The following is an 18,307-nucleotide window of genomic DNA, read 5'->3' on the forward strand; positions in this document are numbered from 1 at the left end:
TGGGCACGAGCCGAGCCTAGCAAAACATTAGTAATAATTCAAATCCCAGAGCTTAGCAGTTTATATGAGAATATATCCCCCATTATTCATCCTGAATACAAACTCTATATGCCGACTTACTGTAAGGTCTATTTTCAGGTATAAACATGAGAGCTCGAGGCTGAGCTCGAGCCTTTGTCTTCGCAATCCGAGCCGGCTCGAACCCTACCCCCGGGCTCGTGCCCATCACTAGCCATAACCTTTCAGAGATACATGCTACTAGCTCACGTACTCTCCTCCCATACAGCACTCATTCCAAAGACCGGTCTCAAGGAAGAGGAAGAGATAAACGAGTGATATTTCATGAAGGAGACGCGCATCACTCGGTTTGCTGGCGCGCGCACATGCCACACGAGCGGGCTTTTTTTTCTTTTTTTTATCTATTAAGTGCATGCAGCCTTACGGCTATGGCAATTACTTGCTTGGGCGGGCCAAAAACGTAAACCACAAGCTGTCCGTCTTCGGGAGGGGCATTATATACTCTTTCGATATATCGAGTGATATATCGTGACTACATTTGTGCCAACATTGGCTAAGAAGAGAATCATGTACTATCACTCGATCTTCGGGCGATTAAGAAACGGGAGAAAGATGCCAATGTATTTAGCAAGCTATAACGCCTCGCACTGGAGAAAACTGGGTTGCCGCCGTTTGGGGTGTTGGATGCGTGTGTTTGTGACTTGTTCGGATCTGGGGGCTTGGGGCTGGGGGATGGAGGCATTGAATGGTGTATGGTGAGGAAGTATACTGCCAATTGAACGTGGACTTAGCTGGAGCTTGTGGCGGGAGGAGACCAGGTACTCTGGCCAGAAGTGGCTCGAGAGCTTCCTTGTTTTCAGGGAAAAACTACGCCCCCGTCCAGTCGAGCAAGAACTGGATTTTTGAGTTGGTAAGGGGCGTGCTTGGCGATGCTCTATTTAAGAGTCTGGGGTCCTGGCAAGTGTGTTTAGTATCCAGGGACCATTTAACACCCCTTTCTCCATCTTCTCCTGCCAGTCGCCTCCTCCTCCCATCACACACCATCACTCGCCTGACGTCACACGTCCTTCACGTTGACATCACAACACGTGACCTAATATTCAGGGTCCATTATTCCCGCCCCTTTTTCCCCCACACACGATCCCAACACCACAAATGTCCCGCCCGCGCTGGACCCTCCACGCCGAAGCGCTCTTCTGGCGCACGCTCATGGACGCCGGCATGACGCTGCACCGCCTCGCGCCCCCCGCGCCCCCGCAGCCCACCTTCACGCTCACCATCCCATCCACGCTCTCGCCCACGCGCGGCGACATCCCACTCGTCTTCTACACACCCCCCTCCTACGCCACCCGCAACCCCGCACAAAAGTACCCACTACTCATCAACTTCCACGGCGGCGGCTTCACGCTCGGCCGCGCGACGGACGACTGTCGGTGGGCTGCGGCCGTGGTGGAGCAGGTTGGTGCCGTGGTGGCAAGCGTGGACTATCGCCTGGCGCCGGAACACCCGTTTCCGACGGCGGTGGAGGACGGCGCGGACGCGATCCTGTATCTCCTGGCGCACGCGGGCGAGTTGGGCGTAGATGCAGATCGAGTCGGCGTCAGCGGCTTCAGCGCGGGGGGAAACATGGCGTTCACGACGATCCTGCGGTATGAGGCTGCGCTGCGCGCGGGGCGGGAGCGCGTTGGGGGGCTGTGTGTGGCGGTGTCGTGGTATCCGAGCACGGACTTTACGTCTTCGCGCGAGCTGCGGCGCGGGACGAATACGCGGCCCGACAAGGAGCTGCCGAGGCTGTTTACGGAGCTGTTTGATGCGAGCTATCTGTATCCGCCGGGCGGGGTGGCGATGGATGATCCGTATTTGAGCCCCGGGGCGGCGGAGGAGGGGGTGTTGGCGGTGCTGCCGGCGGAGGTGCTGCTGTGGACGTGTGAGTGGGATGAGCTGGCGGCGGAGGGGGAGCGGTTTAGAGCGCGGCTGGGGGAGGTGGGGAAGAGGGTGGGGGGGAGGGTTGTGAAGGGGACAGCACACGCGTGGGATAAGAGCCCGAATCCGGTGTGCGGGGATAGCGTGAGGGAGGAGGTGTATAAGGAGGCGTGTGGGGAGCTGAGGAGGGTGTTTGGGGAGTAGAGTTAGATATCATATATATGCTCTTTTCTGTACCTAATTAGAAGCGGTGGTAGAAATACAGACAGATGCTCCGTAGACGCCACTGCTGTGGCGGTAAACAGGCAAACCACCCTGTGCCCGCGTGACAGGTGCAGAAAGCAGGTACGAAATCCTGTTTTGGCTAGCCTTATCTGCTGCTATCTGATCAATCAATAGACCATCCCAATCCGGACCAATAGTAGCCCGCCAAGGACGTACCAAGTCAACAACCCAGGTCAAGTCAACAACCCAGGTCAAGTCAACAACCCAGGTCAAGTCAACAACCCAAGTCAAGTAGCAACAACCCTTGGACCCTTCCCAATCTGTACTGCTGATAATTAATAATTTGTAGTATTTATACCCCCCCCCCCCCCCATAACCCCCTGTTGGATACAGACTGACTGACAGCGAATGACGTAATGCTGTACCCGACCGTCAATGATCGGCGTCACGTCAAAGTTTCATCACTGGCCCAGAGGATGATTTAACATCGACATTTCCCTCCACCTTTCGAGAGAGAGAGATCTCACCTTCCACGCCCATTTGCACCTCCCCTCCCGCCAACCAGCACACCAAACACCCAATATGTGCCTCGACACATGCCACAGACACAAAACCAAACCCAAACCCAAAACGCCCTCCCCCGCCCCCTCCACCACCTCCCGCCCCCTCAACATCCTCCTCACCAACGGCCGCTTCCCCGCCACCATCGACCTCGCCCGCCAGCTGCACCTGGCCCACCACACCATCACCGTCGTGGACCCCATGCACTACCACGTCTGCCGCTTCTCCCGCTCCGTCCACAAGTCCATCCACGTCCCCGCCCCACACGTCGACCCATCCGGCTACATCGCCGCCGTCTCCTCCGCCGTCTCCTCCGAGAACATCGACCTCATCATCCCCATGCACGAAGAAATCTTCTACCTCGCCGCCTGCAACGACCAAGCCATCCTGCAGCGCCTCTTCGCGCCCCCCCTCGAGCCCCTCATTGCCCTGCACAACAAGTGGGAGTTCACCCGCCTCCTGACCCGCGCGGGGCTCGCCGCGCCAAAGACGTGGCTGTGCCGCTCCCGCGCGGACGTGGAGAAGCTGGACCGCACCATGGCGCTCGCGCTGAAGCCGGTGTTTGGGCGTGCGTGCGCGGGCGTGTATAAGCTCACGCCGGGGAAGCCGATACCGGCGGGTCTGGACGTAAGGGAGGACAACCACTACGTTGCGCAGGAGTGGCTTGTGGGACGGCGGCTGTGCAGCTATGCGGTTGTGCGTGCGGGGCGGGTGAGGGCGTTTGCGGTGTACCCTGTCGAGGACACGATTGATGGCAGCAGCGCGGTGAGCTTTGTTAGTGTTGAGCATCGGGGGGTGAGGGAGTATGTGGAGGGGCTTGTGAGGGTGTTGGGGGAGGTGGATGGACAGGTGGCCCTGGACCTCGTGGATGTGGAGGGGCGCGGGGTCGTGGCGATTGAGTGTAATCCGAGGGCGACGAGTGGGATACACCTGTTTTCGCGGACGAGGGCGCTGGCGGAGGCGCTGGTGGGGGATGGGGATGGGGTGTGGGAGGCGAGGCCGGGGGCGAGGAGGCAGTTGATGCCCGGGATGCTGATGTGGGATCGGAGTGGCGGGTATTTGGCGCATATGAAGAGGTTGATGGGGAGTAAGGATGTGTTGTTTAGTACGAGGGATTTGATGCCGAGTTTGATGCAGCCGTTTCTGTTGACGAGTTATTATAAGATCTGTCAGGAGAGGAAGATGAAGCTGCCGGAGATGTTTCAGTGGGATTTGACGTGGGAGCCGGAGGGGGAGGAGTTGGCGAGGGTGAGGAAGAGGGTGGATGGCTTTGTGGATGGCTTTGTGGAGAGGGGGGCGGCGGTGGATAGTGTTGAGGCGTAGTACATTGTGGTGGGGGGGTTGGAAGGCGTTGGGAAGAGTTGGGTCTGGATGTGGTGTATATGAAGATAGATGGATGCTTGTTTAATGTTGTGTATATTAGTCTAATTGCAATCACATACCCCGTACGTATATTTTTCCATAGTCTCGTTCCCAGACCCATTCAGCAATTTGGTGGTGGTGGTGGTGGTGGTTGAGTACATGTATTTTATACCGGGAGCCACATCAAAAGTAGGGGATGGCTACGAGACTAATTGTCTCCTATTCCATCAACGGGAACTAGCAATACTGAAACATTTAATCCACCCGGCGCCGTAGGGCTGACCCATCGTGTCGCCGGCATTCAATTAGGAACGTCAGGCATTCAATTCTCCAGTTGAAAACCCAGCCATATCTGGCAAGAACCGCGCACCTTAACACCAGAATATGCCTTATACCATCTTGCCCTACTACCATACAGGTATAGGTCTGGACGTGTGCCGTAGAACGGAGGAGGCCCGGACCAAGTGTGCTATGTACGCCCGGCGCAGCCCAAATCGAGATCGGTCGGCCCGGCCCATAGATTTTTGGCTCATACCTGTCATTCCATATGCCATGAGAGATTTGTTAATTATAACCAGTCCTATGGCACATCGATTTGGGCGGCAATGTGATAAGTTATCCTTTTTGGCATGTGTAGTAAATGACAATTGTTGCATGTTTCGGGTGAAAATGATAGCTTATAATTATAGGATGGGCAGATTATCCTGGGGGATTAAATATAGGTAATCGGCATAGGAGGTATAAGCTACTTCAAGCTGTCACGATATCCTGGCAAGCAGGATATTCTGTCGATTGTCACGATTATCACGAACGTTTACGACTTCATCACATAAATGTCTTCTAATTAATAAACCATTAACTACTGCCATCAACACCATCTTCAAACTATTCCCTTTATAGATGGGCTTGTAAAAGTTAGGAAATACAATTGCTTTAAAAATAATATGTACATGAACCTGGCGTGAGCGGGCCTAGCATATGACCGGTATTGATGTATTGATGGTGATGGTTTCGATGGTGGTGATGGTTTCGATGGTGGTGATGGTGGTGATTGTGGTGATGGGTCGGCCGGAGGTCTCATGCGGCTGTCACGCAGGCCGCGTTTACTATCATATTGGTGGGGATAACCTTATCTATAAAACGATAAGATACGGCAGGAGGGCCAAAGTGTAGGTACATAATCATTACATGATTTGCAACTTCTTGCGAAATTATCATTTCCATTCCGCTATGGAGATCGCTTCCCAAGCCTAACCCTAAAAGGGCTGAGGTAAGGCATGAAACAAAACCAATCATCATCACACATATGTCAGGCGCTGAGCCTAAGGCTGAGATTTACTTCTGTTCTCGCAGTCATCACCACATACCTACTTTACATACGTGTACTCACTATGAACGAACCACACGAAACGCCCGGATTCGAACGCAAAACATAGAAAGAACCGGCCGCCAACGCCCAGGGTCGAGATATAAGTCCAACGGCTCCATCTCTATCAGTGAGCTTGTCGCCCCCGATGAATCGCTTAGCTCAAATATCAGAGGTAAAAAGAGAAAACTATCCTTTTCCCGCGAGCGGTTAACTCCATCCTCAACCTCGCTGTGACACGCGAGACTTACGCACACCCGCCAATATAGTATCTTCCATCTCCCTCGCGCTCGACAATCCCCCACACCCGAAAAGGATTAAGCCTCTTTTTACCTTACGTTCGTACCCCTCAAGAATAGAAGGGATGAGGTTCGCTTCTAATATAATACTATCTGTACCCACTCGACGTCTTAGATCTTAGCTCATCTGGGCGTCATTATGAACTTCGAGGTTGCTCATCATATGATGGCCAGGCTCTGGCATCATTCACTATACGTATGCGCCCTCTTCGTACCCTGTTTGTTCATTGCAACAACAAGTAATGCTAAGTTCTTTTGCGACAAGGTTCAGACCCTCTCTCAAAGCCATATGCTTGATAGTCATAGTATCTAGCCGCCAATGTGGATCGTATTGATTTTTTGTTCATTGCCATTTGTAACATCCGCTCTTATCGGGCGTGAGGACACTACCACAGTTCTCGACAGCGTCCTATTTTTTTTTCTACCATTCACTATGCTTACCACTATCATCCCATATATTCTCGAGTTGCGCAAGACCTACAAGTTAGCCGCGGAACAACCAGAACCACCAACCCAGACCCAACGGAATCTGGTCTTACATAGCCCTGCTGCTGCTTGGCTCTTGTTATCTGTGGTGATCGTGATACTTACGAGGGTGTTCTGGCGGTTTGCCGAATCCCTACAAGGGTGCAGCATCCTAAACCCAGATGTTGCAGGACTGGGTGTTCGAGTTAGTCTGTGGGTTCCGGCAATAATAGTAATGTGGATAGCAGTTTCGAGCCACTATCATGCAGAAGAGACGGGCATTAAAGTCATAGCTCCTGCTGTACTCGGGACACAGATAATATATATCTGGAATCTTTGGACGAAGGAATTGAGTTCTGTGGATAAATTGGTTGGCTCTATGATTTTGGATTGTTTGATATTCCTTGCACCCATTACCTTTTCTATGAAAGAATGCCTTGCAGCCCGCCAACTCATACGGGTAGGCTATTTGGTTCAATTCCTTTCAACGGTTGTTCTAGTAAGGACTATGTCTACTTTTCATCGCACTCGCTTACGGCAATCAAACACCTCTGTCGAATCATGTCCTTGCTTTCAGGCATATTGGTGGACTCCTGCGTTGGTCCCTCGACAACTTTTTGGATGTACCTAGCCTGCAAGGCTGTCAGCACAATTCATGGAGCATGGCTCTGCTTCCTCTACATGGACCACTACGATGCGGCCGAAAAGATTTCACGTGAAGACAGTAACACCAATATTAAAAGCATCAAGAAAACTGTATACGATTCCATCCCAGCAACCGCGTTCTCCAAGTACCGAGAATCCATAGTCATCACTCTCTCTTCAATTGTTACTATCGAGGTCACCCTATCAGGCTTCGATCTCCCAGCGGCCAATGATATAAGTAGTTGGGGCCAGACTGGGCAGATTCTTGTTGCGCTTGTGGCATCTTCCTGCTTCACATATGGATTCTACTCCATGTGGAAAAATAAGAACGTTGAGAGACGGCGAAAAGCCATCCATCAATGCAGCGTAGGCTCGCAAAGACCAGATCTGCCCGTCCGCCCGCCGTGCGATGATTGGTTTACCTGGGTTAAAAGCCTCCACTTAATTGTCCGGGACCACCATCCATTCCATTTTTCGCAATTACGAACCACCGATCATTGCCGGATGGAGAGTAGAGGATGGGAGGAGATTATCTATAAATACCTAAGATGGGAAGACGAAACTCCCGATCAGCTTCGTCTTATGCTGCTTGATGGCGCAAAGCTCGGTGACTGGAATAACGTCAAAGATCTGATAGCAGACGGCGTGGATGTCAACGTGGTCGGTAGTGATGGAAAAACCCCTCTACTCATAGCCGTGGAGGGCGGTGGCGCCGGTCACCTGCGTGTCGTCAAGCTCCTGCTACAGCACGGTACTGTGGATGTCAACGTGGTTGATAGTGATAAAAACACTCCTCTACTCATAGCCGTGGAGAAGAATAACCTGTCCCTCGTCGAGCTCTTGTTAGAGCACAAGGCTCGTACTTCCGACCAGAATAGGGGGGGGGGGGGATACGGCACTTCATGTGGCGGCCAAAGAGGATAATTTCAACCTAGAGATAATAATACGCCTTCTAATGGAAACCAGCGACATCAACATTCAGAACAAGAATGGCGAAACTGCACTTCATCTTGCTGCCAAGGGACTTTATAATGATAAAAAGGGTATTGTGGCGGCGGCGTGTATGCTTTTAGCACTGAAGGCTAGCGAAGCAGCGGTTTCTACACCGAATCGCTGGGGGCGAACCGCATTGTATGATATTATCTCGGTGGTTGGGATCGGAAATGAGTGCGAGGATCTAGTAAAGCTTTTGTTGGAGAAAACCACAAACCTTAAAACACGTGACATGCATGATAACACTATCCTGCACCATATTGTTGAATCTATAGTCGAATCGGCGAGGTATATGGGCAATCCGGTGCTCGAAAATACAACCGTCGAGATGTTGAAACTTGTATTGGAGAAGGACAGTGACATTGCAGACATACAGAACAAAGAGGGGATGATTGCTCTGCATCGTGCTGTGAAAGGGACGTTGTACAACGCGCTAAGCGTGCAGGAGGGTCTTGACAAAAATTTTCTTGCTGTCTTCGACCTCTTAATACAGAAGACCACTAAGACTGCTATGTCACTAAAAGATAAGTGGGAAAATACTGCACTACATTATTACCTTTCGAATCCGAATACATGGTCGAAGGGGTGGCTAGGAATAACACGGGCTCTCTTGGAAAAGACCAACGATATGTCAATACAGAACGAAGAGGGGAGGACTGCACTGCATTGTGCTGTGGAAGTGATATCAAGGCTGGGGCAGGTGGTGGGGGGCGAAGATTATGGTAATGGATGGATCGATATTATCCGCGTGTTCGAGATCTTATCCGAGAAAGTCACCCAAGCTGAGATGTCACTAAAAGATAAGTGGGAAAATACTGCACTACATTATTACCTTTTCTGTCTGGGTACATGGTCGAAGGAGTGGCTAGGAATAACACGGGCTCTCTTGGAAAAGACCAACGATATGTCAATACAGAACAAAGAGGGGAGGAGTACTGTGCTGCATTGTGCTATTGACACCTTAGCTTCTGATATAGGGGAGCCCGTCGATGAGACGTTGAATGCGTTTCTCGGGGCGCTCCGGCTTCTGCTGGAGAAAATAAACCCAACCGTGATTTCGATCCAAGATCATCTAGGGAACACCCCACTACACCATGCGATTTTAAAACTCGGAGTTCAGGACATACACAGGTGCCTATGCGTGGTACCCTTGTTGTTGGAGAAGACCATCGAACTTGGAACACAAAACAAGGATGGAAGGACAGCATTATCTTGTGCTATTAATGCTGTGGCAAATATGGAAGGTGATGAAGTCAAGTACTACGGTCTTGAGTTAATCAAGGTTTTGTTAGATACCTGCGACTATTCAGTAAAGGATAACGATAGCCGAGCTCTACTAGATCTCGCGCTGGCGAATCGTAACTGTTCCCCCGGCATGCTAAGGTATTTGTTGGAGAGAACAAGCGATCCTACGCTCGTAGATGTCACCGACTTTTCAGCAAATAATAGCGATGGTCGAACCGTACTTCACCTTGCCATGGCGAATCGTAACTGTTCCCCCGGCGTGCTAAAGCATTTGTTGGAGAGAACAAGCGATCTTACATTCGTGGATGCGTCTGGAAACACCCTCCTCCATCAGTATCTTTCTAAAGATGCAAATTGCGACGAAGAGGTGGTAAAGACTTTGGTATATGTCACCGACTTTTCAGAAAATAATAGCGATGGCCGAACCGTACTTCACCTTGCCATGGTGAATCGAAACTGCCCGGACAATGTGCTAAAGCTTTTGTTGCGGAACTCGAGAAGTAGCGATCTTACGCTCGTGGATGCGTCTGGAAACACTCTCTTACACCTTTATCTTTCTATAGATGCAAATTGCGACGAAGAGGTAGTAAGGACTTTGTTAGAAGCGATTGATGTCTCGACGGAAAATAGCCAAGGCTTAACGTTACTAGATGTTGTGGTCCGTCGTGCGAATCTCGATGATAAGACTCTAAAGGTTCTCCTGAAGAAATTTGAATTAGTCGGTTACTTTAGGATACCAGATGGCAATAAGATTAAGGCTGTGCTGCACGTTACGGCCAGGAAACGAGATTTAAAATTACCTATGCCACCGATGCTTTATAAAGCTGTCGAACTTGGAACCTCGGGAGTCCTGTGCCAATCACCTAAAGAGATTGATAGATACAACCACGATGAAGCACCGGTGCTATCACCAGACGATAGTACTTGCATTAGCAAGTGCCCGCGGGAGCTTAAATTCAATTGTGGTGATCAGAAATGTTTGACAAAGTCAGGAGTATCTTCGTTTAGCACGCAGGTACAAATCCCTACGTTTTCTGACAAGCCCGATCAATCCATCTTTCCTTATATCTCCGCTGAAAGCTTCGAAACGTCGATGAGGGCCCTGCTTGCTGGAACAAGGCTTGAAGACACACCATTCACGGCGGCAAGTCATCTATATCTAGAACTGGATAAAATAATTAACCTACTACACTGTTGTGATTGTTGCCTCGAAGTTCAAGAGGAATGCGGTCAACCATTACTTCATACTTTCCCACTCAGTCCACAGACGAATGCCAAGGTATGAGGCAGCGATGGATGTCATGGAAGAAGGAGGGGGGAAAAAGAGGAAGAGGCACGAAGAGGATCAAAGCCATAGAGAGGATTTCTGGGATGCATGGATGAACCCAAGGAAAATTATACAACCGGGGAAAAAACATATTATCGAGAAGCTGGTCACGGGGCTAAGCTCAAGTAAATGGGCCACCATAGCCAGGAAAGAAATTTGACAGGGCCTGATGGCATCCAAACATGCACCAACACGCACCAGAGGAGGGCGAGAGCAAAGGGAAACAAGACAGCTAACGCCTATTACGATAAGCAGCCAGAGCTCAAGGAGAAGCACCCCGGCACTGGAGGAGCTCAAGAAGGAGAAATTGCCTGACTGGGCAATGGCAATGATCAACACTATTAAAGTGTTACAAAAGAAAGTAGCTAGACTAGAAGGCGAAAAGCTAGCGACAGCACGAGTAAAGGAGCGAAGAGGAATGAGGAGCGAGGAACCTACCAGGGGGGGAAACAAGAGGCCAGATAGCAATAGGAGGAAAGAAGCCGAAAGCGCAAATGAAAACCAGGGAGAACCCAAAAGCACCATCGGCGAAGTTAAAGGATGGGCCCCAAACGGAGGAAATCCCACCCCCAGCGGGGAGAAGAAAACCGAATCAAATATTCCGGCAGGAGGCGAGGAAGATTGGAAGAAAATAGGGGAAGACCGGAGGAAAAGACAGCTGGAACGTATCGCAGAACGAAGGGAGAAAGCGAGAAAGAAAGAGATTATTGTGGAGGTTAAAAAGGGCGATTCAAATCAAACAAACAGCGAACAGCAACCCCCAAAAACGGCGGAGGAGCTCATCCAGAAGCTAGGATTGGATGAAGAACAGGTGGAAAAAATCACGATAATCTCGGACGAAGCTGGAACCCCCAGAACACTGAGAGTGGTCTTCTAGAGTGAGGAAGCAGCGGAAAAGGCACTAAAGGAAAAGAAAGAGGATGTAGAACTGGGGAAGAGGCTCGAAATTAAAAGGAAGGAAGAAGACTGGGCAGGCATTGTCGTATATGGAGTAGATACACAGTGGGAGGACAAACTCGAAGAACTCAAAACCCACATCGAGAAAGAGAACAACATTATCCTCATGAAAAACCCCCATTGGATGACCAAGAACGACACAACGAAAACGGGGAAAAAGGACCTAGTAATTCACCTGGCGACAAGAAAGGCGAGCGAAGGAATAAGAGGCATTAAGCTGGCCGATGGGTATACGTATAGTGCCAAAGACATCAAGGAGCACCATACCAGAGAATATATCACCAGAGGAGCGGCAAAGAAACTCCAGTGTACAACGTGCTGCAAGTTTAGACATTGGTGGGCAATGTGCCGAGCTAAGAGAGCAAGATGCGGAATATGCGGAAAGGAGGGCCATCGGACGGACCAACATAAATGCGATGAAGAAACCTGTATCGCAAAAGAATGGTGTAAAAACCACAGACAATTCTTGAAGTGTGCAAACTGCAAAGGACTCCACGGAGCCCGATCTAAGTGGTGCAGGGAGCATGAAAAGTGGTTCATAATGTCAATAGGAATAGAGGTGGAGAAGAAGGAAGATAAAGAAGGCGAATCTAGCGCCGTGAAGGAGACCGCAAAGAGCGCGAATGCTTAAATCTTTCGTTATCATACAGCATAATTGCAATGCATCCACTAATGTAATGCAGGGGCTGATGGAAAGCGGTGGAAGGGCGGACATAATAGCAATACAAGAGCCATACATAGGAAAAGCGAGAGCAAAAAGGACAGTAGAGGGCGCAGTTGAACTAGGAAATGGGGAAATTACTGTCGGGAATAGCAACCTAGACATAGTATACAGACCCGGAAAAGAGGGAGAAAAAAGCAGAGTGATGTGGATGATGAGAAAAGACAAGGGCATCAGATATGCGGTAAGGGACGACCTGTGGAAAGACTGGGACGCAAGCGTTATCGATATTCTGACAAAAGACAATCAAACGGCACTCCGAGTTATAAATATCTATAACCAAGCACACAGCAGCCGAGAAGGGTGGTGTGTGAGAAGAATACCGGCCAATATATGCGAAGGACAGCAAACGATAATCCTGAGTGACTTTAAGGTGAAAGGAAAACTATGGGACTCAGCATCAGACCCAGTCAGAGAAGACGAAGTTATGGATATGGTAGAAACCACAGCCTTACGCTCCTTAACATACCAGACGTTACGACATGGCAAAGAGGGAACCGAAAGTCAGTACTGGACCTAGCATGGGACAGTAATAGCATCCATCTGTGCACCAAATGGGAGCTAGTACAAGCGGAGGATACCGGGTCAGACCATGCACTCATAAGATTGCGAATCGGAAAAGTGAACCTGGAAGAAACATACAACCCCCTCGAAAGCCAGTACAATTTCAGAAAGGCGGACTGGAAGAAGGCAATAGATGCAGCTAGAGAACAACGAACAAGACTAAGAGAGGAATGGAAAAGAGCTCAAGATAATGAGGACATGGACGATATGGCAAAGATCATAGAAACCATCATACTAGCGGCGATAGAGGAAGGGGTCCCAAAGACAAGAAGATCCTGGAGAAGTAAAAAATGGTTCGACCAAGCTGTTAAGGAAAAAAGGAAAAGAATGGCTAGATCCCGCAGATGGTGTAGGGTGGGAGAAAGAGAAAGTGAAGAGGCGGAAACAAGGAGAGCCGAATGGAGGCTGAAAAGGAATGACTACTTCCGAGAAATAAGAAAGAAGAAGAAAGAATGCTGGTATAAATTCGTTGGCGAGGCAGAAGGCAACGACCTATGGGGAGTATGGAGATTAGTTTGCAAAAAACGATATGCAAAAACGCCCACTATCGAGCATGAGAATACAACGGTGGTTACATTTAAAGAAAAGGAAAAAATCTTCATAAAACAACTCTTCCCCAAAGCGCCAAACGATACAGATAGCGTTAGAACAGCACCCCAATATGACGAACTACCAAAATACACCCTGACAGAGGAAGAAGTGGGGGCAGCGATTTGGAAACAAGGAGCCTATAAGACACCCGGCCCGGATCGCATCTGCTTTATTGCGCTCAAAGAACTCTGGTCGGAAATCTGAGACTTGATAACGGAAGTATATCAACTAGCACTCAACCAAGGCTACCACCCAACTGCGTGGAAAAAAGCAATAGGCGCAATCATCCCAAAACCGGGGAAAACAGACTACTCAAAGGCGAAAGCACATAGACCAATATCATTATTGAACACATTAGGAAAGGGACTGGAAAGACTATGTACAGATAGACTTGCCGAAATCGGAGAACAAGGAGGATTCAGCCCACACCAATGGGGCGGACGAAAAGAAAGATCAGCGGAGGAATGCGTAGGACATACGCTGGATTGGGCGGAAAAGAGAAAAGAAGAAGGCGAAAAGGTTATACTTGTAGCAATGGATATCGCTCAAGCCTTCCCGAACGTCAGCAAAGCAAAGCTGTCAAATATCGTATACGAACAAGGAAACGACTCAAGACTGGCGCGATAGGTACATAGCTTCATGAGCGATAGAAGAGTTAATCTCAGATTCGACGGAGAAGTAGGACAAGAGCATAGAGTGGAAACAGGAATACCGCAAGGAAGCCCCGCATCACCGATTCTCTTCAATCTCTATATCGCCCCCCTTATCAAAGAAGTCAACAAACTGGTCGAACGGGAATTCGAAGGAAAAGCAATTACGCCCACCTTCATCGATGATTTCACAATTGCGGCAGCCGGTAAAAACTGGGGACAAGCAATATCAAGGGCAGAAAGAATAATAGAAGTCGCCTACAAGTGGGCAGAAGACAACCACGTCAGATTCGAGGAGGACAAAATGGAGTGGATCAGGCTGGGAAAGGATTATGAAGAAGTGGAGGAAATCGAAATGCCAGGAGGAGGGGGAAAAAATGAGAAACAAGAACTAAAATGGCTAGGCGTCTGGATAGATAACAAACTGACGTTTAAAACCATGTAAGAGAAAAAACGGCCAGGGCGTTCAGAGCTGCACAGAGTGTGATAAGTTTAGGAAGAGGAACAAAAGGAATGGGGGTGGGAAATGCGAGAAAATTCTATATTGCATGCTCCAGGCAAATTGCGGAATATGGCGGAAAAGTGTGGTGGAAAGAACAAAAAGGACTGGCAGCGAAAATTGACAAAGTCAACATACAAGCAATGAGAAGAATCGGGGGACACTTTAAATCAGCCCCTACAGCTGCGATAGAGGTGGAAAACGATATGATACCCACAGAGCACAGATTCAACCATAAAGAACGAATGCAGGCAATAAAAGGACTAAAGCGTGCACCAAACCACCCCACCTATAAGACAGTCAAGAACGAGATTAGCGAACTCATCGAGGAAGAAGATACATGGCGCGCAGGGAGACGAACGGGGCAAGGGAGAAGACGGGGAATGAAAGGAGCAGTTAAGAATCTGGCAAAGATAGTTGGAAAAGACTGGAAGAAAATTGAAAGCTGGAAAAGCTATTACGAAAAGGAAAGGAAATGGGAAAGGAAGGCTAGGGAAGAGATCGAGATAGATATCAGACCATATGATGAAAAGGGAGCAGAGAAAAAGAGGCAAGAGGAAAGGAGAGAACAGGAAGGAGAGATCGTCATGTATAGCGACGGCAGCAAGACAAAAGGGGGAGTAGCAGCGGGCGTATGCAGGATAGGAAACGATGGGGGAATATTGAGAAAGATCGGCTACAGACTGGGGAAGAAGATGGAGATTATGGATGCGGAGATGGTGGGGATCAAGAAAGCTATCGAAGTCGGACTAAAGGAGGCGGCAAAGGAAAGAAAGAAAACGATCACGATCAGATGCGACAGTCAGGAAGCGATGAGACGAGTAAAATGCAGACAACAGGCATCCGGAGAAATGATGGCCCATAAGATACGCTATTGATATGATGCTGGCAAGACACAAAAAGTCCGAGTAAGATTGGAATGGGTTAAGGGACATAGCAGGATAAAAGGAAATTCGGAAGCAGATAAAGCAGCGAAAGAAGCCATCAACAAAGGGAGAATCGATAACGAATGGTTCGTTTCTTTTGCGTTCCTAGAAAGAGAGTCCCGAGAGGAAGCAATAAGAGAATGGGAGGTGGAGTGGGAGCCAAGAGCGAACAAGGAGAAAGCGGTATTCAAACCGTCGCATCGAAACACCATCAAATTTGACGATACGGACCAGGCGGACAGAGTTATTATCAGCCGGCTCAGGACAGGTCATATAGCCATCAACAGGTACCTAAAAAGAATAGGAAAGATCGAGAGTGCCGAATGTGAATGCAGCAAAGGGGAGCAAAGCGTAACTCATATACTCACCGAATGCGATGCAACGGCCGAAACCCGTAAATCCTTTAAAGAGCACAACACGGTCGTCAAACTCCTTTGGAAGGCAAGTGGTATTGAAGCAGCTATAAAAATCTGGAAACAATTTGCCAAATGGAGACACAAAAGGAACGGACAAGACGAAGATGGAGAAGAGGAGAGAAGGGAACTAGGGTACGGGTGGGGGACGCTGAAAGATGCGGGAAACAAGGAATAGAATGAGAAAAAGAGTTCGGGGCGTGTTTCCTATGTTAGAAATATGTGAGAGGAGGCGGAGGAGAAGGGATAGTTCAGGGGTATTGCCATAACTGTAAAGTTACATGCAATTAATGAATTAAACAAAAAAAAAAAAAAAAAAACAGACGAATGCCAAAATAATTGGCATTTTATTGGATAATTGTACTAGTATGAACATATCGGACGGAAGCGGACGAAACATACCGCAAAACGCTATGTTTTTACGTTCGATAGAAGTGGTAAATCTTTTATTAAAGAGAAGCCTCAATATTAGGGGCGCGGTCTATAATACATACAGTAATAACACCGGCGGCCAGAAAGAAAAATCAGTAGCGATTACACCTGGCCAAAGAGATACTTCACCCATTGCGGGTCGAAAAATACTTCAATCTAAGGGTTTGCAGGGAGGGACAAATCGAAACAGTAAAGAGCCGGCAACGAGTAGGTACAATAGCCCTATTCACCAAAAGTTCTATCTTTAACATCGTATGTCTAGATAAGGAAGTCTGATGTTTGGATCAGCGATGGTATCTGTTGTTCAAAGTACGACAAAAACGGGGTATATTGCTGTTACAGGCTTGGGGATCGTTGAAATTAATGGGGGCCAAAAGTATTACCGTACGGGTATTACGTAAAAAGGGTCGGGTGTGTATTCTATACTATGTATGAACATAGGGATATATTCTGTTTTTTCTTTTCCTACGCGGCTTTGTTATATCTCTTTCGTTTTTTCTCTTCTTTCTCAACGCTTCTATTTCATGCACCTTGGCGGTCGAGTGACATGTTATTATATTACGGGCCTTTCGAGATATATCATGTACACCGCCGGGACTTTTTAAGTTTCTTTTAGACAAAATTATCTAGCATCATCTTCTATAGCTATATATAGATACTACACAAAGACACCCGGTACCCCTAAAGATACTATGGTAGGACCGGTAGCTAACTCTACCAAAGCAGGAAATGCATCAATTGATGCATTTCCCATACGAAAGCGGCTTGCAAATGCATCAGTTGATGCATAAGCTTGTCAAGGCCTCAATAAATGCATCAGGCTACACATTTGCTGACGATTTTACCTACACCTTTACCTACTGTCGACGATTTTACCTATACCTTTCCCTACAACTTTCCTGGGGAACATTGTCAATCAGTAGGGAAAGGTGTAGGTAAGATCATCGACAGTATTTACTTAGTAGGGAAAGGTATAGGTAAAATCGTCGATAGTAGGGAAAGGTGTAGGTAAAATCGTCGACAGTAGGTAAAGGTGTAGTAGGGAAAATCGTCGGACCGCGAATACTACTAGTACTAGTACTGTTCTTGGTATTTCTTGTCTCTACTGATTATTGACTTAGATATTCTTGGATCTCCAGTTCGGCTACATATACCCATTGAGTCAGCTTATACGTATTGCTTGTACTAGTAAGTGCTATATATTGAACAGATATAATGGTACAGGTGGTAAGCTCCAAGTCTAAGCTAGATAATCGGAAGGATTCAGGTTCAATCCCTCCACATTCATTTGTTTTGCATCAGGGCAAGAGTGTTCTTTGGTATGATGCATTTACTAATCTCTTTACCGATGCCTTTACTGATGCCTTTACTGATGTCTTTACTGATTCCTTTACTAATGCATTTCAACCCACTGGCATGATTCAGAAATCCGGCACTGTTTGCATTTCTATTTTCCTGATATAAGTATTTCCCGAACTCTTGGCAAAACGAGACTGTGATGCATTAAGGATGCATTGGTTGATGCATTAGTTGATCCATTATCCACACGTTTTAGGAACAAGGCTTGATAAATTGACTGACGACTTTCACTGATGCATTTATGATGCATTTACTGATGCATTTCGTACCATGGTAGAGTAACACCAGCAAGATATGGAACAAGAACACTAGGACACAGGCCTTGATCCGCCAGCATAGGCGCAATACACCGGTAATACTAAGAGATTTCTATTGTTTGTTTCCACTTTAATTCGCTAGAGCATGTGATATGGAAAATTTTCTCTCAAAATATATTGTTTCCGGATGAATGATACTTGATGCTTGAGCATAACTGTAACATTGATTATTTCTGCTAAAATTCTATTCAGTAATTTTATTATAATAATAGAAGGATATAATACAGTACCCTGAATAGAAATGAATGAGCAAGAGTAAAGTAAACAAAAGGAAATTAACCGGAATTTATTCAAACAGGTAAAAACCGGTTTCATTAATAATCTTGTTTTACAATCTTCAAAATCACGGTTAGCATTCAATTCACACCAAACCGTTTTCTAGGAACAATGTTTGCATTTTATGACAATGGAGATATCAAAGGTCCCACCGATCACCTTAACTTTTGGAC

At 47.9% G+C, this 18,307-nt stretch overlaps 5 protein-coding genes across 5 annotated transcripts; all 5 read left to right on the top strand.

The window, feature by feature from the left end:
* Window positions 1-1,173: 1,173 nt before the first annotated feature.
* Window positions 1,174-2,145, top strand: LAJ45_08986 (uncharacterized protein; the record flags this gene model as incomplete). Its single annotated transcript, XM_046118534.1, has 1 exon — window positions 1,174-2,145. The coding sequence occupies one exon, from the start codon at window positions 1,174-1,176 to the stop codon at window positions 2,143-2,145; it is 972 nt and encodes a 323-aa protein (XP_045968211.1).
* Window positions 2,146-2,748: 603 nt separating this feature from the next.
* Window positions 2,749-4,050, top strand: LAJ45_08987 (uncharacterized protein; the record flags this gene model as incomplete). The annotated part of the gene is made up of 1 exon (XM_046118535.1): window positions 2,749-4,050. One exon carries the CDS (start codon window positions 2,749-2,751, stop codon window positions 4,048-4,050), a length of 1,302 nt encoding a protein of 433 aa, XP_045968212.1.
* Window positions 4,051-5,603: 1,553 nt separating this feature from the next.
* On the top strand, window positions 5,604-6,067 carry LAJ45_08988 (uncharacterized protein; the record flags this gene model as incomplete). Its single annotated transcript, XM_046118536.1, has 4 exons — window positions 5,604-5,630; window positions 5,725-5,793; window positions 5,870-5,950; window positions 6,026-6,067. 4 exons carry the CDS (start codon window positions 5,604-5,606, stop codon window positions 6,065-6,067), a joined length of 219 nt encoding a protein of 72 aa, XP_045968213.1.
* Window positions 6,068-6,780: 713 nt separating this feature from the next.
* On the top strand, window positions 6,781-12,017 carry LAJ45_08989 (uncharacterized protein; the record flags this gene model as incomplete). Its single annotated transcript, XM_046118537.1, has 3 exons — window positions 6,781-7,723; window positions 7,800-10,381; window positions 10,577-10,744. The coding sequence occupies 3 exons, from the start codon at window positions 6,781-6,783 to the stop codon at window positions 10,742-10,744; spliced, it is 3,693 nt and encodes a 1,230-aa protein (XP_045968214.1).
* Window positions 12,018-12,494: 477 nt separating this feature from the next.
* LAJ45_08990 (uncharacterized protein) lies at window positions 12,495-13,466 on the top strand (the record flags this gene model as incomplete). Its single annotated transcript, XM_046118538.1, has 1 exon — window positions 12,495-13,466. One exon carries the CDS (start codon window positions 12,495-12,497, stop codon window positions 13,464-13,466), a length of 972 nt encoding a protein of 323 aa, XP_045968215.1.
* Between the last annotated feature and the right edge of the window lie 4,841 nt (window positions 13,467-18,307).

The sequence above is a fragment of the Morchella importuna genome, assembly GCF_003444635.1.
Source record: "Morchella importuna strain M04M26 chromosome Unknown Morimp01GS033, whole genome shotgun sequence".
NCBI classification, from domain to species: Eukaryota; Fungi; Ascomycota; class Pezizomycetes; order Pezizales; family Morchellaceae; genus Morchella; species Morchella importuna.